The sequence below is a fragment of the Coenobita brevimanus genome, chromosome 15 (assembly GCF_032717465.1).
Source record: "Coenobita brevimanus isolate Jiangsu-jjx chromosome 15, ASM3271746v2, whole genome shotgun sequence".
Taxonomy (NCBI): Eukaryota; Metazoa; Arthropoda; class Malacostraca; order Decapoda; family Coenobitidae; genus Coenobita; species Coenobita brevimanus.
In genome coordinates this window covers 33872396-33896666 of record NC_136968.1, presented here as the reverse complement: position 1 = coordinate 33896666, position 24271 = coordinate 33872396, and the positions used below count along the sequence as shown (strand labels likewise).

At 41.9% G+C, this 24271-nt stretch overlaps 1 protein-coding gene across 1 annotated transcript; it reads left to right on the top strand.

Annotated features, from left to right (window-relative positions):
- Positions 1-13346: 13346 nt before the first annotated feature.
- Positions 13347-24053, top strand: LOC145390740 (uncharacterized). Its single transcript, XM_080265536.1, has 9 exons — positions 13347-13370; positions 14340-14450; positions 17451-18071; positions 19330-19518; positions 20231-20504; positions 21934-22085; positions 22197-22293; positions 23134-23387; positions 24009-24053. Exons 1-9 carry the CDS (start codon positions 13347-13349, stop codon positions 24051-24053), a joined length of 1767 nt encoding a protein of 588 aa, XP_080121662.1.
- The last annotated feature ends 218 nt before the right edge of the window (positions 24054-24271 follow it).

Here is a 24271-nt window from a genome sequence, read left to right as displayed (position 1 = left end):
CGAAGCGTACGGCCGACATGCACTGCGGCGGCGGTCTTCCCGTCACTCAACAAACATTTCCATTTTCACAGCTAAAAACATGTATACTACATTATTTTCAATCATATTACTTCCCAAAAGATCACCACGGCGCGCTTTTTATTCTGCCTTACGTCCGCCACTTTATTCTCGTTCCTGTCGGCCGCTTGCACTGACTGGAAAGAGCTAGAACTCGCCATAATCTCACTTTGAAAGCCTGCAGTAAACTGACGCTAAACAGAGGCAAACCGTGAGAGAAAAAGCTAGTGTTACAACTGGGGAAACAAGCGTTTCCTAGTAGCATAAACTGCTTGTGAGAGGAGATCGCAGATTTACAGTTCTGAGCGCTCAGAGCGCTGCCATGTATCACAGCCAGGCTGGCCGGGCCGTGGTGGGGGGGGTACGGGGGAAAAACGCGATATTTGGCAACAACTGAGGTCAGTAGTACAAAGGTAAAGTATGCTAGTTGTAGCTAGAGGGTGGTGGTACTGATAGACAATACCAGCTGGAGCCTGCTTGCCCGCGGTTATTCAAAATTTACTAAAATCGCAAACGCGACGACCCGCCGTCCTGCCCTTATGGCCGAGCGTCGCAAACGCGACGATCCGCGTTTTAGGGGTTAAAGTTAAGTTGATGTACTGACTGTGTAACTGGTACTGTAAGTGAGAAGTGTATCTGCTATACATGCTAACCTTGCAATACACTCAGGTTACATTCATTAAAAAAAAAAAAAAAAAAAAAAAAAAAAAAAAAAAAAAAACTGTATAATGATCAATTGCATATCAAACGTAGGGATTACAGCAGATTTGTAGGTAAAATCAACTACTGTACTTGAAAAATATTGCTTTGTAGGGGAGTGTAGAAATCATATAGGCAACTGAAAATGGTAACCATATCTCTATCCTTCTATTTATAGCCAGACACCATAATCCCATAAGGAGTGGCAGTTTGTCTTTGAGTCAGTGGTTTTATGGGAAGGGGCGCTAACCCTCCACCAACCCACTTGTTGATACGTTGGGAACAGTTATGTGCTGGTTATATATTTACCACCCAGCACTATGACTGGTTTTCTGGCTAACATGAAATCATTAGGTTTGCCATTCAATGTAAAGCCACCTGAAAAAGAAAGAAAAATAATAAAAAGTGATAGGAAGATGCTAAATAGGAAGTGAGGAGGGCAGACAGGAAAAGAATAACAAAGGCAAAAGAAGAAGTAGGCAGCAATGCATGAAGCGAGAGGTGCCTACTTCTTTCACCTTTACCATTCTTTTCCTGTGTCTGCCCTCCTCACTTCCTATCTCTCCCATCTACAAGTGCAAAAACTTTTACATCATACTGGCAAACATATGCATAACTGCCAACAATATAGCAAGGCTGACTTGTATATGTATTAAAAAATGTATACCAGTACAAAAATATGTACCTGCATATATATATCTGTATATCCAGTAGCATCCTCAGACATTTTTGCCATCTGCACAACTGAAGCTGCTAAGATACACCTTCAGTTCAGTGCACATCCCTGGGAAACGAGTTAAATCAGTAGCTGTGATGTTGGTTGGATGAATTATATATGAAGAACACCATGACAATGGTTAGGAAAGAGTTTTAGAAGTGAAAAGGCTAATAGAGGATGAATCTAACCCCTACTATAAAAAATGCTGTCCCCAGGTGGTCACATTACAGTTGTGACGGTGACTACTGGGTGCAAGACTGAGGTTGTTTACATGAATATTCAGGTTCACCCATATTCCCATCAAATGGCTCACAGAAATTATAAGACTGCTGTGATACTTTTCAGTGAGACGCCTTCACATGGTGGCACTGATATGAACAAGTTGCCAGCTTGGTTATACAAACATCCCTCAACTACTACACCTCCTTATCCCTGTAAAGAAGGATGGCAGACTGCAGGAGGTGGGCAACTTAAGCCCACAGTCCACCAGGTTCACATTTGAGATGAAGGTCATAATAATGACAATACACATCCCTGTCAAATAATACAAATTACAGTTGTTGTTGTTCCTGTTCCTTTTTTTTTTTTCCCAAGAACTGTACTCTTGGTTCTTAAAGTTGTGTCACTGTATGTACTGGCATATGTTAGCAACAACCCTGCATTATGTTCTCAAAAAAGTAAGAAAAAAAAAAAATAAATAAATAAATAATGTTGTGTCATCCTCATTTCATGCATCGACCTGTACTATATTTTGTCTCTGAAAAAAAAATGATAATAATAAAATCTCTATATCTATATACCTAAGCTGCTTCCCCCAAGGAAAGGGAGGTGGCCGAGACAGGACGACACACTCCCCATTTACTCATCCATTCAAACACATTCATTTGCATCTTAGCCCCAAAGGGGAGAACGGACAGATACCCGGTAATAATAAATCCATCCATCCATCCATCATCTAATCCTATGCCACCCCATGAGAAGAGCAGAAGCCTGGGTCTGGGCAAGTTGGTCCTGACATTTAAGATGAGAGTGACCAGCCTCACTCATCCCGGAGTGGCATTATGTGAGCAATAAACCCCAACCACCCCTTGGATATAAACCTGCACTGGCTCAACCCAATGGAGCACCTCAATTACCCCCTACCACCAGGCACCATAATTTGGTTATACAGTTACCACCCATCGTGGTAAATGGTTTCCAGGTGTACAGGAAACCATTTGACTTGTCACTCAGTGTAGAGTCACCCATAGGCAAAAGGAAGATGAAAGAGTGAAGGAAAGAAAGACAGAAGAGGCAGTGTAAAGTCACCCGTAGGTAGATGGAAGAGGAAAGAATGAAGGAAAGAAAGACAGAAGAGGAAGGAGGAAGAGGAAGGAAAGGGCAGACACACAAAGCAGCACTACATCAAGTGAGTGGATGGTGACTGTCCCCACCTACCACATAATAATAAATAAGACAAAAAATAAAGTGTTGTTGTAGTGTCATCCTCATTTTATGCATCAACCTGCACTATATTCTGTCTCTGCCAAACAAATAAAAAAAAATTACAGTGCTGCTGAAGTGTCATCCTCATTTTATGACTGATCATAATGTGACTGCATACCGATATGATCTTACAGTTTATGGTCTTATCAACGTGACATTCCTTTTTGCTTACACAATCACTACAATCCCCTATGAAGCATTATTTTTTTATACACTGTATAATCTCCAATGTCAAAATATCCCTGTGTGTTCTATATACAATCAATCCTTACTTGATCTGCATTCCATTACTGTAACATGATCAAACAGCAAGGTTGGCCTATACAGTATACAGTATAATGTAATTTACCCCTCACAAGCATGTAAAAAAAAATAATGACTTCTGTGGATTTGTCAAAGTTGTGTATCCTATTCTCACACAAATCCCTAACAAAATGCTAATTACGGTACAAATTGTTGCTTCCATTTTTTTCCAGTTGCTACAGTACTGTATCCAATTCCCATATAATGTAGTTACTGTACATCCCTTCCAAAAAGCCAAAACAAATTACTGTATATCTGTTTTATTGTCAACTCTCATCCTAAATGTCAGGATCAATTTGCCTAGCCCCAGGCTCCTACACTCCTCATGGGGCAACATAGGATTGGATGATGGATGGATGGATAGATGGATTACAGTGTTGCAAACTAACAAATAAAGCTATAGGGAGGACCAAACACAGAAACTCTTATGCAAGGAAGAAGGAACCAAAGGCCAGAAGTCTGTACGATTGTTTCCTCCGAGAAAAAACAAAAACACGACAACAGAGAGCTACAGCCTTAATCAGTACCTTCTCTACTGCCAAACCGGGTCATGTTACTGAAGGGGTTAATATGTAAAGCTTTATGTACACACACACACACACACACACACACACACACACACACACACTCTCTCTCTCTCTCTCTCTTTCTCTCTCACCTAAGCTGAATAAAATCATCTGGAATTATTCATATTAAAAATAAAAAAAAGCTATAACTAAGCTGAAATAATTAGCCTATGGAGACTGCTTTGAATAACTAATACAGTAACATCACAGCAAAGGTTAAAATAATTCCCTAGTATTAATCTGTCTAAAATAAAGATGGTATTCCGTGGTATTAATCACTATAAAATAAAGATGGTATTCCGTGGTATTAATCACTATAAAGATGGCATTCCCTGGTATTAATCACTATAAAGATGGCATTCCCTGGTATTAATCACTATAAAATAAAGATGGCATTCCCTGGTATTAATCACTATAAAGATGGCATTCCCTGGTATTAATCACTATAAAATAAAGATGGCATTCCCTGGTATTAATCACTATAAAGATGGCATTCCCTGGTATTAATCACTATAAAATAAAGATGGCATTCCGTGATATTAATCACTATAAAGATGGCATTCCCTGGTATTAATCACTATAAAATAAAGATGGCATTCCCTGGTATTAATCACTATAAAGATGGCATTCCCTGGTATTAATCACTATAAAGATGGCATTCCCTGGTATTAATCACTATACAATAAAGATGGCATTCCCTGGTATTAATCATAAAAAAAGATGGCATTCCCTGGAATTAATCACTATAAAGATGGCATTCCCTGGTATTAATCACTATAAAGATGGCATTCCCTGGTATTAATCACTATAAAATAAAGAGCGCATTTCCTGGTATTAATCACTATAAAGATGGCATTCGCTGGTATTAATCACTATAAAGATGGCATTCCCTGGTATTAATAACTATAAAATAAAGATGGCATTCCCTGGTATTAATCACTATAAAATAAAGATGGCATTCCCTGGTATTAATCACATTCCCTGGTATTAATCATAAATAAAGAAGGCATTCCCTGGTATTAATCACATTCCCTGGTATTAATCACTATAAAGATGGCATTCCCTGGTATTAATAACTATAAAATAAAGATGGTACTTCCTGGTATTAATCAGTATCAGATATATAAGGCATTCCTGGTATTAGCCAAAAATGAAATAAAGCATTTTTAGGTACGACATGCATAAAAATACCATGCTTCCTCCTCAGGGATTCTCACATTGGGGTTGGCCATAGTACCGTACGAAGAAGCGTGGAGAGATATATGAGAGGGGGGTGTGAGTTGGAGGGAGGGCAGCGTAATGGCAGGAGACAGAGTGACATGGAGGTGATTTGCTTGTGGCCACCCCTTATCGTATTGTTATATATATATTTTTTTTAAATAAATAACAGAACAGAGGAAGGAAAAACAAATGAGTAAAAAAAAATAATCCATACACCACATTACTGGTGTCCTCTGTTCATAAAATATCTGTAACAGTTAGACTTAAACAGCGGAGAGAGAGAGAGAGAGAGAGAGAGAGAGGTACCAGGCTGAGTGATTGTTTGTAAGTGCCACCTTTAGAGTGTTCACCATGCTAAAGCAGTGTCATGGCAAGTGTAAAGTGAAAAACCTGGAACTGGACCAAAATTGAAAACCTGAAATGGAACTGACCCTGTAAATGAGTAACTTTTAAATGGTCATGGAATTCAAACTCTTCCAGACCAAAATACATACCAGTGTCTCTCTCGCAGAGCCAGGATTCTCTCCTCCAGGTACCTCTTCAACTTGTGTTTGTGAACTGTGGCTCTACTTGTAATGGACCATGCAGTGTTATCCTATCATGTCAGACCACCATCCACTCACTCAATGTAGTGCTGCCTACTTTGTCCTTCACCTTTATCATTCTTTTTTTGTGTCTGTCCTCCTCTCCTCCTCTCTCCCCCTATTTCTCCTATCTTTCCTGTCAATTCTTATTACTCTTCTTCCCATTTCAGGTGGCTTTAAATTGAGTGACAAGCTTAATGGTTTCCTGTAAGCCAGGAAACCATTTACAACGCTAGGTGAGAGAATCCTGAAAGACAGATGGATAAAATATCTGGAAGAGATGAATATTTTGGCTGAATGTCAGTTTGGATTCAGAAGTGGAAGGTCATGTGTTTCTAACTTGTTGAGCTTTTACTCAAGAGCGATTGATGTGGTACAGGAGAGAGATGGTTGGGTGGATTGTGTGTACTTAGACTTAGAGAAGGCCTTTGACAAGGTACCTCATAAGAGACTAATGTGGAAACTAGAATATATAGGAGGACTAAAGGGGAAACTTCTGGAATGGATGAGAGACTTTTTGAGAGACAGACAAATGAGGACAGTAATAAAGGAAAAGATGTCTGGATGGAGGGAAGTAACAAGTGGAGTCCCTCAAGGCTCAGTGTTGGCGCCAGTAATGTTCCTGATTTACGTAAATGATGTGGTAGATGGAGTGAACAGTTATGCAAGTCTGTTTGCTGATGATGTAAAGATCTTGAGGAAGATAGAGGTTGAGGAGGATTGTAAAATACTGCAGGAGGATTTGGATAGGATACACAATTGGAGCCGGACGTGGGAAATGAAATTTAATGTAAAGAAATGTAAAATATTGGAAATGGGTAAAAGTACCAGGAGACCATCACTGAATTATTTTTTGGGTAATGAATTAATCACAAAAAGGAGAGAAGAGAAAGATTTGGGAGTGCTGGTCCAAGATAGTTTGTCACCAGAAAAGCACATTAACAAGATAGTTGGAGAGACTTATAAGCTCTTGACTAACATAAGAGTAGCATTTCATTATATGGATGAGAAAATGATGAAAAAATTGATAGTGGCCATGATCCGCCCCAGGTTAGAATATGCAGCGGTAGTGTGGTCCCCACACAAAATGAAAGATATAAACAAGATTGAGAGAATACAAAGAACAGCAACCAAGATGGTCCCCAGTCTGACAGACCTGTCATACAGAGAGAGGCTGGAAAAACTGGATTTGCCTTCGTTAGAGGAAAGGAGAAAGAGGGGAGACATGATTGCGGTGTTCAGGACCATGGTGGGAGTAGATAAAATTGACAAAGAAGATCTGTTTGTAAGGGATAAGAGAGCAACAAGAGGACATGGAATGAAATTGAAAAAGTCAAGCTGCTTGAAGGATATCAAGAAATATAGCTTTCCTTACAGAAGTACAGTATAGACTTACGGAATAGCCTGGACAAAGAGATCGTCCAGTCTAAAAACTTAAACGAGTTTAAAGTTAAATTCGACTTATTGAGAAACAGCGACGGAAACCCACGAGCATAGTACATTCCGTGTATATCACAATTAGGTATATTAGGTAAATACTTAAATATTTGGAACGACTTAGACAAAGAGGTGGTGCATGAGAAAAACATTCATGTGTGTAAAGGTAGACTTGATAAATGTGGATATGGAGACAGGACAACATGAGCATTGCTCAATTCCTGTATACTACAAATAGGTAAATAGGTAAATACATAATCAACAAGGAGGACAGTAAGGAAAGATTGAAAAAAAAATAATAATAATTGCCTCATATGATGGGCAAGGATACAGGGGAAGCATTTGGATGATGTCGACAAAACCATATCATCAGAGTCCTATGAAATAATAATGGGAATCAATATGTTTTAAGTCAGTTGTCTAAGGTTTCTTCCACATTTTAAAATTAAGCGAGATTTGTGTTTTTTTTGTTTTTTTTATGCGAGGAAGATGGAACCAAAGGCCATGAGCCCGCAGTAACAGTTCCCTCCATGAGAAAAACAAAAAACAATAGAGAGCCAAATTCAAGATCCGATCATTTTGAGATGCCTGGACACACTGCGTTTGAAAGACTGGAGATCATAGGCAGCAAGAAATACAGACAGAGGGAGACAGTTCCAGAGCTGACCTGTTGCATAAATGAAAGACTGGGAGTAACGGTTAACTCTTGCATTAGAGAGTTGGACAGAAAAGGGATGAGAGTTTGCTGCCAGATGGGTGCAACTAGAGGTGGAGGAATGCAAGCAGACAGTTCAGAGGAGCAGTGACCATTAAAGTAGCGATAGAAAAGAGATAAAGATACAACAGTGCGGCGAAGAGACAGAGGGTGAAGGGAGTCAGTAAGAGGAGGAGAGTTAATGAGACGAAAAGCCTTTGACTCCACCCTATTGAGAAGAGCTGTATGTGGGGAGCCTCCCCACACATGAGAGTTGTACTACACACAGGGGCAGATAAAACCCCTGTATTGAGTCAACAATTGTGCAGGGGTAAAGAAAGAGCGGAGTCGGCTTAGCACACCCAATCTCTTGGAAGCAGATTTTACAAGAGATGTAATAAGATCTTTCCAAGATAAGTCCCGAGTAAATGAAACCCCAAGCATGTTCAAGGATGATGCAGGATTAAGCTGAATATTATTAAACATTAGTGGGTATACCTGTGGAAGATTTTGTCGGGTTGATAGGTGTAAGAACTGAGTCTTAGATGCATTAAAAACAATCATATTATTTTTACCCCAGTCAGAGATACGAGCCTCATCTCTTGTTTGTTGAAGTAACTGTTGAGATGGGCGTTGCGGGAACCGAATGGAAAGGTGAAGGGTGTTGTCATCAGCGTATGAGTGGATAGGGTTAGATGTACAGCTTAGAAGATCATTGATGAATAAAAGGAAGAGAGTTGGCAATAGGACAGAGCCCTGAGGAACACCACTGTTGATAGATCTAGGAGAACAATGGCCGTCTACAACAGCGGCTATAGAACGACCAGAAAGGAAGCTAGCAATGAAGGCACAGATAGAAGGATAGAAACCGTAGGAGGGCAGTTTGGAAATTAAAGATTTATGCCAGACTCAATCGAAAGCCTTTGAGATGTCAAGTGCAATGGCAAAGCTTTCGCCAAAGTCCCGAAAGGAGGATGACCAAAAGTCTGAAAGGTAGGTGAGATCGCCAGTGGAGTGTCCCTGATGGAACCCGTACTGACGATCGGAAAGAAGGTTGTGATAGGAAAGATGCCTTAACATTTTTCTATTGAGAACTGACTCGAAAACTTTTGAAATACAGGACGTTAAAGCAATTGGACGATAGTTGGAGGGTTGGGAGTGGTCACCCTTCTTTGGGACTGGCTGAATGAGAGCAAACTTCCAGCAAGAAGGAAAGGTACAAGTTGACAGACAAAGGCGATGTTTTGTCCATTAAATGCGATGAGTTTTTATCAGCGGTGCATTATGGTCACGGGCAGTACGCTTTTGTTTACGCTAGTGCACTGTGGTCCTGATGCAGCCAATAAGAGGGCCGGAGGTGAGTGTCATGTCTTCGTATAATACTGTTCTCCACTGACAACTACGGATTAAGATTGGAAATTGGTCTCTGGCTTGAATGACATGGATCTAGGTTAGGTTATGTGGCATTTGGCTGGGTTAATGCCTAAAATGGCTTGAAAAATTGCATATTTCTTTCTTTTCACCACAAAAAAATAAAATAAATAAATAGGTCGGGGTTACTGTTAACAAAACTATCACCACATCAAAGACCCATCAATATCTAGTTTATTTATTTATTTTTTTTATGAAAGAAGTGTCATAGAAGAAAGCTGACTTAAGAACAGTGCAATGTATTGAGTCCCACTGTTATTTTGCAGGAGTCTGGTGTTATATTTATATAAGCATTTATGGTACCAAGTATTCTTTCCCCCTTCCCTAAGGGCAAATGCTCATAAATGACCCTTTAAACAGTACTATTCCAAGGCTGTGAACAAACAATGCCCAACTTATGGCCAATGAACGTTTACCCAAACTGATTAGGATCAATGATTTCCAAAAATCCTGTTGGCTGGTATACAATACTTTTGCTACCCAACCTTTGTTTGGGTCCTTAATTTTCCTTTTCTAAATAGGCTCTTATATCACTACGTACGGACTCCTCAAATTTTGATTTTAAAAATGAAAACCAAAAGGACTGTATACCCATGGATTTCTGAGAACCGGTACGTGAAATCCATTATGTACAGTATTGTCCCCTTTCAGATTTACCAAGAGTTCTTTTGAGAACTCAGAGCAATCCTGAACTCGTTTACATTCTCCAGGATTTTAGGCTGTCTGGTCCCTGAGCTTACCATTATTAATCCATCATATTCCATTACCAATGAACCAAACTACACGCCTGGCCCCAAGCATACCGGTACGCCTTAACTTGCAGCCTATGTTAATTATGAAGATATCTCAGTTTTGTCTTGGAACATTACACAGCCACATAAACTAATACTTACCTAATTACCTGAGGCCAAGAGGATAAGATGGTGCGTGTAATAGATTCCTCCACACGAACCGCCATTGCCCACGCCGCATGTTCTCCACCTTCTCTAATGAAAATGGAGGAACGGTCGGGGACATTTTTATTCTCGGAGACTATTATTTTTTGCCATTTCAGTAACGAGTGCTGTAACCACGCTGAAAGACTGAATTTAATGTCGCTAATATTAAAAAATTTTCTACACATTTTCTGCTTATAAAGAGGTAGACTGTGATCCAAAAATAGGTCTAATGGGAATTAAGAGCTAGCAAGAACACTGTACCTATCAAACTTATTCCATTTACCATCTTTGAAAGATCGCCAATGTTGCATATAAGACCACTTGTTTTCACGTTTATTGTCACTCATGCAACTACCAAACTTTCACAATCATATTAGGGTGACATATTAAAATTATACAAAACAAAATTATTCCTGATTATAATTAGCGACAACGGAGATCGATGAAAGTGACCAAGAACTTTTTATCTGTGTCGTCTTTATATCTCTGTCGTTGTTGGTTGATTTCACTCACCACAACCTGGGCACAATCCTTCTGTGACCGGGATTCGGTGAACCTGAGTGAATTTTTCTGTTCATTGCCTGTCATGGCAGCTGGATATGTAATGCCAAGGTCTCCCATACTGGGTGGTAGTGCTATAAGATCCCTCTCTTCTGGTGTGGGGACGTGTTCAGTCCCCTGCCCCTGAGGCCACACTCTATGATCTCGTCCCAGGTCTTTTTTGGTCTGCCTCTTGCAAGCCTACCCTCAACGTTCACTCCACATTCAAGTGTCATCCCCCAACCTCTCCACCTACCCAAACCACCTAAATCTACCCCTCCTCATCCCAGCACCAATACATTGAAGTCCCACCCTTCCTCTCAACTCCTAAATCGTAAACCTAGACCCACCAGGCCTCGCATTCAAGGACGCACTGCACATCCACTTAATCACTGTCATTTACGTAGTGTACGCCTAAGCCTGCGAATATCCTCTTCCTCTACTTCCCAGGTCTCACCACCATACAGCATTACATTTCTAACACATGCCGCATACAAAGATCCCTTAGCACGGAAGGAGAGCCCTCTCAATATCAGGAGAGGCAACAGTCCCCTGAACTTCCTCCAGTCTCTCCTCACTTTAGTCACAGAGCTATCTCCAGCCCCACATCCATCACATAAAATGTCTCCCCCCTCCCCCCGCCCCCCAAAAAAATCCTTTATACACTCAAGAGATTCACCAGCAAGATCAATCGCACACATGAAATCAGCGTTATTTCGCAGTCTACCTCTAATATCACTACTTGGCTTATGTACCCACTAATCACAAATACTGCACAAGATACTGTAGAGTTACTTCCCACGCTTTTGTGGCAAACTGCACATGGCCACTGTCCCTCTTCTTTGACAGTACCGCCACTAACCCTAAATATCAACACTTTTGTTTTATCCACATTTGTTCTAATACCCTTGTGCCCCATACCACCTCTCCATTTCTGAAGTCACGTGTGAGAGCTTCAGGCACCATAACAAACAAGAAGGAGCTCAAGACTGACCCCTGATGAGCATCAACATTCATCGAAAACTCGTCACTCAAATCTCCATTCAATCTCAGTTGGGTGCGAGCACCCACATACACAGCTATAATCACTCTAACCAGCCACTCCTCGATCTCAGGATTTCTCATTGCCCACTACACCACCTCCCTAGGAACTCTGTCAAAGGCCTTCTCTAAATCAACAAACACAAAGTACAGACCCCTTTTCCTTCCTACATATTTTTCCTGAACCTGTCGAACAATGAATATGGCATCAGCGGTCCCTTTGCCTGGCATAAACCCAAACTGCATCTCATCAACACACGTCCTTTCCCTTATTATAACTTCCAGGACTCTCTCCATTACCTTCATTGTCTGGTCCAAAAGTTTTATGCCTCTATAATTTCCTCTTTCCAGGGCATCACCCTTCCCCTTGTACACATTTACAGTCACACTTCAGCCAGTCATTTGGGACAACACACTCATGTATAATCGTATTTATGAAATCAGTATACTAACCCTACTCCTATATCTCCTTTGTTATCATTGTTATCGCCATTATCATCATCGTCACCATCATCATCATCACTATCGCCATCACTTATTGCCATCATCACGTCATCATCATTATCGGTATAGCCATCATCATTATCGTCATCATCATCCACTGCATAAAAGTTTCTCTCGTTTGTACTTTGACCTATTGGCACACGGTAACAATATTTAAGTAACACTATCTCTCTCTCTCTCTCTCTCTCTCTCTCTCTCTCTCTCAATAAATTAAAATTCTCCAGTCTCTTCCGTAGCACCTTATCCTCCGCGATTTGATGCAAGGATTAAAAAAATTTCCGAGGGAGCGTACGTTGTTTGCCTCGTTTTTATTTTGTTAAAATAAATCGTTAATGGAAGAGGTGTTACGAAACCTCCAAGGCCATGGAATGAAAGTCGACTGTTACTGAGTAGGGATGTACTACTTCATAGGAGAGAGAGAGAGAGAGAGAGAGTCTATAATGGAGATACGTAGCCCACAGGAATATAATTAATGATAAGGTCACAGCAATTTAAATCCCCAAAGGACAACTGAAACTTATCCACAAGTTTCCTACCCCGCCCATCTCTCTCTCTCTCTCTCTCTCTCTCTCTCTCTCTGTCTCTCTCTCTCTGTCTCTCTGTCTGTCTGTCTCTCTCTCTCTCTCTCTTGCCACACCCATACCCACATACCCAAATCCCAGGGCGTATTTTATTCTTTTGCTGTATTTTTGTCTTATATAATTATTGCACCCCTTTTCTTTAGCTTATATGAGCACTCTGATTTGTGTAGTCAAAGTTGTTTTCGTTGTAAATGGCAAACTACACTGCTGATGAGAGCAAATGTTTGTGTAATAATTAGCGCGAAACGGTACGTAGGACCTTGACGAGAATTCAGGAAAAAAAAAAAAAGTACGTCTCAGGTATCTCGCTGTTGTATTTCTCATATTTCATTTTTACCGTACCGTAGACTGGCTTGCATGTATAATGCGTTTACCTTATATCCTGTAACACCAGTCAATAGCAAAGGAACTCGATAATTAATACTACAAAATAAATAAGCGCGCTAGTGAATGGAATTCCTAAGGGTATTCTGATGAACGATAACCACAATTACTATTTTCCTTTATACATTGCTTTTGCGACTAAACTAATAAATATTCTAAGGTGATGGGGCTTCATGGCATTCGACAAGTGAGTTTATGGGTGTAGACTGTACAGAAAGGCACTTTGGAGATTTAAATGAGGGTATATAAGAATCCCGCATTCCTCAGCTTTCATTTGATAGCCTTGGGGCCCTTAAAGGTGCCAGGTGTATTTCCTTGGTAGCTCCGTTATGACATCAAGGTCACATTCAGGAGAAATTATTCCTTAATTATGCCTATTTTTAATTCTCTGCGAGGATAATTTGTGCGATAAATAAGGAGAAAAGCGTTATTTAAATATGTTGTAGTCCTAAGCGATGACTTCGAGGTGCCATATTGACAACTATTTATTCGAATTCTTATCATGTTAATCAGTAAATCTTAATGAATGCATACAGATTTTCGACACTGGAGTAGTTGTTTGTGAAAATGGGCAAAACTGACACGGGAATACAGCTTAGAAAGCGGTTTGTTTGCATTCCAATAAATGAGATGTGGCACCTCAGCATTGGCGGCCATGTTGGATGTTTCCGTTCGGAGGATTATAGTGAAATCCGAGTATTTTAGTGGATTAACCAGGTAAACAAGCAGAAAAGCCGTAATCCCTGCCAGCCCGTTGGTTATGAAACACGATCCGGAGAGAATATGAGTGGAAGAATTTATAATTAAGTAGAAATACCCCAGAATATTTGAAAATGCTGTGACTTGTCTCGTAGCCTGGCCTTATGTGTGTCAAGTGAAAATTCTCGCATTTTCCCGTGCGTCTCTGCCTTTTAGCATTGTTTCTTGGCCCTGAGACTATTTCCCAGCCCCTTGAAGTGTTGTAAATGGGTTGAAGAATCAGTGTTTTGTGTAAAAGAATGTAATGAAAGAAAATGGTGCATGGAGAGGCTAGTGAACTTCAGAAATACGTGCGCGGGTTGAGTACTTTGCATGTTCTACGCCATACATTTGGGTATTTTAAGTATATTTGAAGGTTTCTGTGCATGACTAGTTGATAAATATGTAAACCTAATAGCATATAGATGGACCGTCATTGGATACAGAGAAATATTCCAATGATAAGTTGGAGTTCCCCAAGGCAGTATCTTTGGACGTTTTAAGTTTTTTGGTGTCTGGTGATATGCTGGTTAGACGTTCATTGGTATTTTTTATTGTATATTGTTGAGGTTGCCTGATTATAGATTCCATGATGGCTGCAGTTTCTGAGTGTGGGATGTGTTTTTGCATACTTACTGTTGCTCTTTGATCTGGGCAGTAGTTCAGGTTGATTTGGGCTGTTTTCAGTTATTACTATAAATAAAAACACTATTTTTGTTTATAAGGGCATTATTATTTTCATTTCTGATTTCCTGTAAGCCAAGAAACCATTTACAACGCTGGGTGGTAACCATATAACCAAACCATACGTGCTCCCTACGTGTGAACAAGTGGGTTGGTGGAGGGTTAGTGCCCCTCCCCTTAAAACAAATAACTCAAAGTCAAATGGCCACCCCTTAAGGGATTATGGTGTCTGGCAATAGATAGATAGATAGATTTACTGCTTTAGGAATGCATTAGCACTCATTTTTTCCAAGCCAGTTGTTTGATGCCATTTTTATTAATTCTTACCTGTCAGATTATTTTTATTTAGTTTTGGAGAATTACCAGAGATTTCCTTTTGCCAGTCAGTATATCACCCATTATACAGCTTATTTACTTTGAGGCATAGAAGTGAATATTAACAGTAGCTAGTGAAATTTCAGGTGATTAAGACTAGACCAGGTGTTTTGATATGAAGCCATCCAGTTTTGTTTGGCAGAGCAGTATGATATGTATTTAGGCCCAGACACACTTGTCCCCGAGCGTGTGATCGCCATGAGGAAACGGGGCTCAGGGGTCCATCCAACGTCCAGACTCGAATACTATAGCAGCTGTAACCCGGTGCTTCATTTCATCTTGCCGATCACGTGTTTAGAATAAGTGTGGCTGCATCCTTAGCCAGTCATGTTGTATAGATGTAGGTTTTTGCTACGTTAGCGTTGGGTCTGGTTAGTACTTGGATGGGTGACCGCCTGGGAACGCCAGATGCTGTTGGCATCCCTACGTGTCAAGTGGGGTTGGTGGAGGATTAGTGCCCCTCCCTGTAAAACAATTAACTCTAAGCCCTTGGCCACCCCGTTTGGGATACATGGCGTCTGGCAATGAATGAATGAATGAGGTTAGGTTATATTAATACCTAAGCTAGCCTGTCTCGTCTAACCTAAAGAATTGGCCCTTATGTCACACTGCATTGCTAGTAGGACGAACCTGGTGTATTGCATCACTCAAATAAAACAAACCATCAGTCACCTCAGGCAGTATTTGCGTGAAAGTTCTTGGTGCCTTTCACTTTGGAATACAGCATACCAGTATTTCATAGAGACTAATACTGAGTAGAATGCGAGGTATATAAATTGGCAAGAGGAAATTGCCAAATCTGATGGCAGCCAGAAAGCTCTGGTTGGCAGTAAAAATGGGTCCTGTGATTGAATGGGTAAGTAGGGTACCATACCGATATGTTGCAAATATGCATGTATTGTAACGGCTAGCTTGCACATGTGACTCTGCCCAGTACGGTTTATTCATGCTCTGTTTAATGTGTCCTGAAGGGCCGAGGAACGCTACATTGAGTTACTGGATAATTTACCTGCCCCCACCCAGTGCTTTATTCACGAGTTTAGGTACCGGTATGGAAGTCTTTTGTATGTAAGGGTGAAAAGTTCATGTGAAAACTGCTGCAATGGTTGTTTTTTTGTGTGAACCTCTTTAATGGATATCACTGAGGGAACTAGGCCTACAGCAGGGGCCAGACATGTGAAATCACTGCTACACCCTCTTAAAATGTCTACCTATGGGTGGGATTGAACCCAGGTCAATAGCATGTGAGTGCAAAAGGTACCTAAATGCCAGAATTTCCATGTTGCAAATGCAACATGTAAAAATTTAACAGAGTTTTAAGTTAGCACATTTTAAAACCTTTTAATGGTACAATTGCATTTTCACCTGTGTTGTGAATATGTTCCATACATTAAGTACGGTACTGAAATTATGTAGCAGTCTGTATGAAGTCCACTGCAGTATCTGGACCTTGTAGATGGGAGAACAAAGTAATGACCAGAAATCAGAATGAATTCTTTGCCATGGTGCTGAAGAGAGTACTGGACTGGTACCCGTACCGTATGTTCATACGATAGCTAGCTCTGCTATAACCAAGAAGCTCCATTGCCATGTTATATAAACATCCCTCAACTTCCATCTCTCAGGAGGAGGATGGTGGGTTGCAAGAGAAGGGTAGCTTCAGCCTGCAGTTCACCAGATTCACATGCATTTGAGCCTGAGATCACACCAACAACCTTTGTCATGCTGGGCATTTATGACAGGGATGTGTTGGGCAAAATGAGGTACAGGAGCCAGGTTGGGAAGTAAGGTAGCCTGTAGTATGGTACCAAAGGATTTTGTGGGTTGTGACAGGAGGGGCTGAAAGTGAGAAGGTTTTTCAGTCTGTGTTCACCTAACAGAACTGGGTCACTCCCTCAGCTGAAATACTGTACAAGGCTGTGGACTTGTGGTTGCATGAAATAGGATGAACCTTAGTTATGACTTATGAGACAGGAATGAGTCTTCTTGGTTAGCCACAAGTAAAGTCAACCCCACAGCAAAAATGGGTTAGGGATGTCTGTCAGGTTAGAATAATTACCATACATTTAAGTACTGTACATTGATTTTTTTTTTCATGTACATCCATAATTGTTGTGCCCCAGACTTGTATGAATGTGAACTTGGTGAACTGCTGGAAAATTGGCCACTTCAGTTGGATGCTTCCAGAGATCTGTTGTTGAGGGGATGATAAAGGATTGTTTGTATTGTGAGAGTGAGATGAGTGTGTTGTGGTATTCTGGGCCTTATTATTTGTACAGTGATAAGGCTGTATGAAAAAGATGGTTAAAAATTACTCTGCCCATGCTAATGTTCTTAGTTCTGGTGGGATGTGTTATGTAGAGCAGCATACTACATTAGGTGGTGTTGTGAAGTACCTCATGGTAGCTATTGACGAAGTAGACATGCATGATGTAGCTTCATGTATAGTAATACCATGCTCCTCTTCCAGGGTGTGTATGATGGGCTGCGGTGCGGCCTGATGCCAGCAGCTGCCGACACCCACGTGCCCCCCATGGCCCCACCCCCTCCCCACCAGGTGAAGACCGGCCCACCCCGGCCACCCCCACACCACCCCCCACCCCCACTGGCATCCTACCCTGCCCCTGGACCCCAACGTGGGCCACCCCAGCCCACGGGTGCCTTGCAAAATGGACCTCCGTCTCACCGTGCCCCACCTCTCCAACCCCCAGGCCATCGTGGACCACCGGGGCCACCAGGGCCACCTGGACCCCATAGGCCACCTGGTGGACCTCAGTACCCACATTCTGTTGTGCCCCATCCCCCAGCTTACCCTGAGCCTCCCAGGTACCCAGGCCCACCCCCAGGTCCACCCCCTGGCTCACATCCAGGGCCAGGGGAGGAGGGAGACCAGGGTCGGGATGGTGGTGCAGGGCCGAGTATTGGGTCGGGGATGGAGAAGGATCTACAGGCGCTGGATCGCAGCGAGCTGGTGGCCAGGGTAGTGCGGGGTGAGGGTGAGGCCAGGGAGTTGCGCCTGGCATGCATCAGCCACACCAACGAACTGCGCCAGTTACGACACACACAGACCAGGCTCACTGATGACAACCAGGTCAGCCACAGCCCATGCACCCTGTACTCTGTCCACTTTAACTTGGCAAAAAATTGCCATGTCTCCATATTCAGTGCTGTATGGCAGTAAGAGATAAAGTACTGTACTAGATAATTTTGTTTGTCACGAAGAAGTGCTATGGTAAAAGGCGTAGAGCTTTAGTATGGTACAGCATTGTCATATTTTGTCATTAAGCTGTGTGAAGTTGGTTGCAGAAGGATGGAAATCTCCATCACACTGAAGTGAATGAATTCTAGAATTGTATATGTAGCTCTGTCTTCATTTAACCTGTTGAGTCCATGGATGTCAAATGTTATTCTTGCCGACCCCTAATGATTTGATTCAGCATAATGAGGCTTTGAACTGGAGGAGTTAGGTAAAGGCTTGCCTTCATTGACCCCGTCAGAACTAGAGGTCCTCCTACTGGTAATCAAGTTTTTCTGATGTTCATTATTGTACCAATGACATTTATTATAAATTGAAGGGGTTAAAGGATAAATCACACAAGTCATGTCTACGTTACTTCCACGCATCTTTGCACACATTCTTATTCATGTCCACATAACTTTACAGGTACTTGTGCACTTTTCAGATGCTGTACTTTGTCTTTGCCACCATTTGGGTTTAAACACACTTACCTGAAATATGTGATTGATAAGAGGAACTGAGGCACAGGGTTTGAACTGTTAGTGTAGCAGTATGAAACCTGTACCTCAGTTTATTATCTTGATCACATTCTTCAGACAAGTTTGTCTGCATCCTTTCACTATAACTCTTATCCCACTGGCACTGTTCATGTCTCGCTATACTGCTCCCTAATTGACAAGTGAAAGTTAGCACCTACAATCATGCAGTAATCACTTTACTTTTATAGGCGTACCCACATTGCAACCTCTGAACACGCTGTCAAAGCGCTGATACTCTTTCCCAATAATGAATGGAGAGTATGAGCTTTAGAAAGAGGTAAAGAAAAGCACAAAGCTAGGCTACACTCTTTACACACAGCATTGATCCAGTGTTGTAAATTTAAACGGAGTTTAATGTGAAGGGAGTGTGAGCTGGGAGCAGGGCAGTGAAATGGCAGGGGACAGGATGACATGTAGGCGATTTGTTTGTGGCCACCCCTTACGGGATTAAGGCGTCTGGCAATAGATAGATAGATAGATAATGATGTGAAGTGAGGCCCATCTCCATTTTTTGTCACTCAGAAACTGCCATCACTTCTTTCCTCTAATGTTAGTACCAAAATCTGTCACAGGAATTGCGCGATCTGTGCTGCTTCCTGGACGACGACAGACAGAAGGGCCGGAAGCTGGCACGCGAGTGGCAGCGGTTTGGGCGATACACTGCGTCGGTGATGAGGCAGGAGGTCACCGCATACCAGAACAAGCTGCGCGAGTTAGAGGCCAAGCAGCAAGAACTCATCAAGGATAATTTGGAGTTGAAGGTAGTGTGTGTGTGTGTGTGTTTGTATGTGTGTGTGTGTGTTAATGTGGCTGTAGGTGTTTAGTCCATTTGGTCTTGTGTAGGATATTTATTTTGTACTTACCTCTCTGTCCATCATTTTATGTATGCCTAGTGTTTAATTAAGAAGACACGTTAGATATTTGTTGCTTGTATTTAGCTCACATGGCTTAGATAATCAGGACTACAGTCGTATGTACATTATCATCTTGTCTGTGCTTCAGTCCACAAAAATTTCCTACTAATCAAGCTGACATTCCATAGGAGCTGTCTGTACTGTACTTGTTTTGTGGCCCCAGGCTCATCTGAAGTGTGAAACCTGTAGACTGCAGGTTTAAGTTGCCCTTTGCCAGCAGGTTGCCATCATCCTTTCAGGAGACAGGGAAGTAGTTGAGGGCCATTTACAGAACTAGGCGGTGGAGCCAATCAGTTACATCAGTCCCACCACATGAATGCATTCCTCACCAGCACCCTGCACACAGGGAAGGGTTGTGACAACTCTCATCATAGTTACTTGTGTGTATCAGTAACCACATAATCTTCCCCTTTAGCTATGCCTATACAGCACACCATTTTATGATGAGGATGTTTTTGAAGAAATCCATTGCATGACAGTTTATCGTAAATCAGATCGGTTATGCCACTAAACTATAACCACTACTACTTTGTCCCACTCACTATATTGCTGTCTTCAGGAGCTGTGCTTGTACTTAGACGAGGAGCGCAGCAATGCAGCGTGTGGGCACTGCGGCAACCCCTTGATCACCCGGGACGATGGTGATGGCTCCTCCTCCTCCACGAATGCTGACGAACCCTCTGGTCCCCCACACCACCACCCACCCATGGCCCCACCACTGCCCCCACAACCACAGACATCCACCACCGCCAGCAACAACACACTGGCCCGATCACCATCCAGAGAGAGGCTACTTGAGGACACACTTAACAGGCAGCGCTCACCCATGAATGGTTTGTGACTCATTAACTGAACATTTGTCCCTCATTTAAGCTGTTGTTCAAGATTCGTTTGTTTTTAGATTCAGTTGTTGAAGATATGGTAGAGCCTTAATTATCTGACTTATTCAGGCAAAATTAACTGCCAGTGTAAGATTGTTCTGGCAATTAAAATGATTATTGTGTAGCTGTGTCTCATACTCCATAAAACAGAGGCATAAGAAATAATAAAAATTGCAGTATTTGTGGTTTGTTCGCTCAGCACACTTAACACTCACCCCAGTGATGTGTTGTGTTTTGTTTTTCTCTCCAGATGGTATTACAGTATTAGCTTAGGAGGAATGAAAATAATTAGAGGGGTTGGATATACCTTTCTGTAATCCCTTGTACTACAGAAGCTTTTTTTTTTTTTTTTTTTTTTTTTTTTTTTTTTAGATGAAAGTGAAAACTACATCAGTAAATTAATGGGATTAAAGTCTTCAAAGCTATTTATTTCACTGTCAGTATATTAACTATTGTACCCACTGACTCATAAGATGTGCTCTTAAACCCAACTAAATGTCTTCTAACACTGCGTTTGTCCAGCTGAAGGTCTTGTTTTGGTTGGTATTTTCATCTCTTAACATGAAATTACATTCGATATTGCTTAGTTATTAACTGAGTAATAATAAACAAAGCCGTAAGATACAACATTGTCAACCAGTACCCTGTTTGCTGTAACAATTTTGGTGGTGTTGATGAGGAACAGGATGGTAAGTTACATTTTCTTCATCATCATCATCGTCATGACTTTTTACTGGTAGTCCCTCCTAAGTATGGGGTGAGGTACAGTTCAAAAACAAGAAAAGAGAAAGTACAAAATTAGGAGAGCCATCAACAGCATATTAGCATGCACTGTGAAATGAACCAGGCAGTTATTTCCATATCAGTCTAACACCCCAGAATGCATCCTGCACTTTTAGGGCTTTATGATCTGCACACATTTTTAGGCATTTTTCTCCATTGTAGTTTTGCACATGACATGGAGGGATGGAGTGGAGAGATATATAAGAGAGGGGGGATAAGTGTTGGAGGGAGGGTACCCAAATGGCAGAGGATAGGGCGACGTGTAGGCAGTTTGTCTGTGGTCATCGCTTACGGGGTTAAGCCATCAGGCAACAGATAGATAGATTCACACTGCCTGCAAATAATAATAATAAATGTACTGAATGCACTTTGAGAATTTCATGGGTTGATATTTGCTTAACCCAGGGATAATCTGTAGCAGGGTGTGGATGATGATGATGATGATGATGATGATGATGAGGAGGAGGAGGAGGAGGAGGAGCAGGACAAGGATGATGATGTAAATGATATGGAGGAAGGAGAAGGATGATGATGATGGTGATGACGTTAATTCATTATTCACCAAACTGCAGTATATGAAAGTTCTTTCTGTCCACAGAACAAGTGTTGTCATACATCCGGTCATTAGAGGCACGAGTGATGCTGCTGGAGGCGGAGAAACAACAGCATCAGCAGCAGATGGCCAAGCCTGATAGGACGCATCCAGAAGGGGAAAGACGAGATGGGTTAGACTCCCCCCTTGGCACATCTGTCCACTCCACTGGCCACCATCCATCCCAGCCCCATCTGTCCAACATGCACCCCCCTGGCAGCTCATCCAGCCATCCGCTACATCCACCCGGCCACACTGGGGATGGGAAGGGAGGTGGCATCCGTCCGCCCCATCCACCCCCATACTCCCTATCCCACCACCTGAGGGCTGTGGGACTCGGCCTAACCAGAGCCACACTTGGGCCAGGTAAGCTGGTTGTGAAATACAATTGTGGTGATTTGATTAGAAAGTAAAACACATTATCACAGTGATGGAATGAGCTAGAATGAACTTGAGGAAGAGTGACATAGAGTGTATGATTAAAAAGCACCACATTTACTTTTTTTTTTCTTTTGTTAAGTACCTGTATATAGTTGATTGAAACTATTTCAATTTTTCATACAAAATGGCACGATTGTTGCTGTGCCATCATTATCCTTTCATAGTTTGTCTGCTTTAATTTGGTGGATTCTTTTTTTTTTTTCCCATGTTATAATCTATAGTTCAGAGACAGAATAAGACATAAAGTAACACTGTACCCTTTTTTTGGCACCTTACAATGACAGGCACCATTTTTTAATCCTTTGATACTGCTCAGCTTTCAACATGAAGAGAGAACAATTTTCAGCCAAGTTAAAGTGAGCAGAGTGATGGTTATATGGTCTTGCAGCAGACAATAGAATTTGAGTTTGGGACAAAATGTTTGCCAAATGTTTCACTCCTGCTTCTTACTTTCCTCTGGTGGCTAATATCCTGAGCTGAGAGACACTGAGTATGTTTTTCTGCCTAATGTTTCACTTCTTCTCACTTTCTCTTGTGAATAATATACTAAAGCTGAAAGAGGCTTAGTATGTTTTTGTGACCATAGATGATTCTCTTTGACATGATGTGTCAGGGAATAAGCAGACTGACATGCCATAAATGTGTGGTAGATGTAGTGGAATAAGAGGCAGACTTTGTCCCCAATTGTACACATGTAACTAGATTAACGATATATAATGACAGTGATGATAATGTGCACGTAGTTTAATGAAATTGTGTCAACAGGTTCTGCGGAAAGTGACGATGATTTGCTAGACGGTCCACCCCCTCTGGTGTCGCGACCAAACTCTGTTGCGGCAGCCATGAGGGTGCTGGAGGTTCAGGAGCAGCTGGAGTCACCCCCGCAAGCCCCCCCAGCCCCCCCACATCACCCTCCACCCCCTCCCTCTGCAGCTGGGGGTCAGGGTGGGTCAGCAGGGGGCAGGGGTGATGCTGACCTAGCTGATGGGGAGAAGGCACTGTTGAGGCAGATGTGTAGTGTGAGTTGTGTATTAAAAAGAGATTTAGTGAGACAATGAGTTGGGATAGGTGGGGGTAATCACCATCCACTCATCCAGTGTAGTGCAACCTCATAATGACTCTGCACTGAATGAAAAGCTAAATGGTTTCTTGTAATCCAGGAAATCACTTACTTTGTTGGGTGGTAACTGTAAAACCAGATGATGCCTTGTGGTCTAGTGGGCTTAGATGCTCAGTTGGATTGGGTCTAAAGGCAGGAGGGTTGGGGTTGACTTCATATTATGCCAGTCAAGCAAATGAGTCTTGTCACTGTCACTTTTAATGCTGGGACTGAGTAGCCTAACCCTGGGCCCCTATGCTTATGATGGGACAAGAAAGAATTGGATAAGAATGGATTGGATGATGAATGGATGAACAGGCATGGGAAACAGATGGAGAGGCAGGCAAAAAGAGGGCGGGATAATGATGATGATGATGATTGTGACAGTGTTGTTGTTGATGGTGATGATGGTGGCAGTGGTGTTGATGATGATGATGGTGGCTGTTGTGTTGTTGATGGTGGTGATGATAGTGATGAAAGGAAATTGACGAGTTAAGTGAAGCCATCTCAGCTTATCCTAATATATCTTGACTATTTTCAGGTGGTGTGGAAGAAGCTAGAGGAGGTTCCGACACAAAACAGATAACATGACTCACGGGAGATGAATCACGGAAGTCTGAAAATACCAGTTCAAGTCCATCGTCCACTGCTGCAGCTGCCTACGCTGGATTGGTGCATGGGCTCTCTGGTTATGGCGTGCGAGTGATGAGGCTTGCATGGGTGATGTTGATGTGACTGTGGATGGATTGACTTGCATAGCTATGAGGCTTGTGTGAGTTGCACCGGGGTTTGAGATGGCCCTGT